The 490-nt window shown below is 58.0% G+C and overlaps 1 protein-coding gene across 1 annotated transcript in view; it reads left to right on the top strand.

Annotated features, from left to right (window-relative positions):
• FANCA (FA complementation group A) overlaps window positions 1-490 on the top strand; it is a gene marked incomplete at its 5' end in the record, with an annotated part of 29740 nt that overhangs the window by 28458 nt on the left and 792 nt on the right. The window contains 1 exon segment of the mRNA XM_010177887.1: window positions 257-349. Coding sequence (XP_010176189.1) covers window positions 257-349 — 93 coding nt within the window.

Genomic DNA, 490 nt, shown 5'->3' with positions numbered 1-490 from the left:
GAGGCCCAGCCACAGCTTCTCTGGCCAACCTGGGACAGTGTCTCACCACCCTCACACCAAAGAATTGCTTCCTCACATCTCATCTCAGTCTGTTCTCACCCAGTTTATAACCATTGCTGAGTGATCTGCGCATCCTGGGAGCAGCCCCTGGGTACAGTGTCAGGGTTCCCATCTCTTTTGGAGGCAGGGACTGAGAGCTGACAGTGATGCTGTGCTTGGCCTTGATGGGACTGTGTCTCCTCTCCGTGTTCTCCAGGGGGATCCCGTGGAGCTGATCTCCGTGGCCCGGCGGTTCCTGCTTGGTGCCATCCCACGATGCCCGGCCCAAAGCTTTGCAAACATACGGCCGGTACGTTGAGATTTTTTTCCTCTCTCCCAGAGTGTGAGAGCTGGGAGTGCTGCTGTGGAGCCTCTCCTGGGCACTGATCCTGCCCTGGTGCTGCCGGCTTCACTCGTGACACAGGCTGCATTTCCTGTGCAGTGGGGGGAA

The sequence above is a fragment of the Antrostomus carolinensis genome, unplaced genomic scaffold (assembly GCF_000700745.2).
Source record: "Antrostomus carolinensis isolate BGI_N321 unplaced genomic scaffold, ASM70074v2 scaffold19631, whole genome shotgun sequence".
NCBI lineage: Eukaryota > Metazoa > Chordata > Aves > Caprimulgiformes > Caprimulgidae > Antrostomus > Antrostomus carolinensis.
The sequence above is the reverse complement of the archived record's forward strand: the minus strand, read 5'-3'. Positions and strand labels throughout refer to the sequence as shown.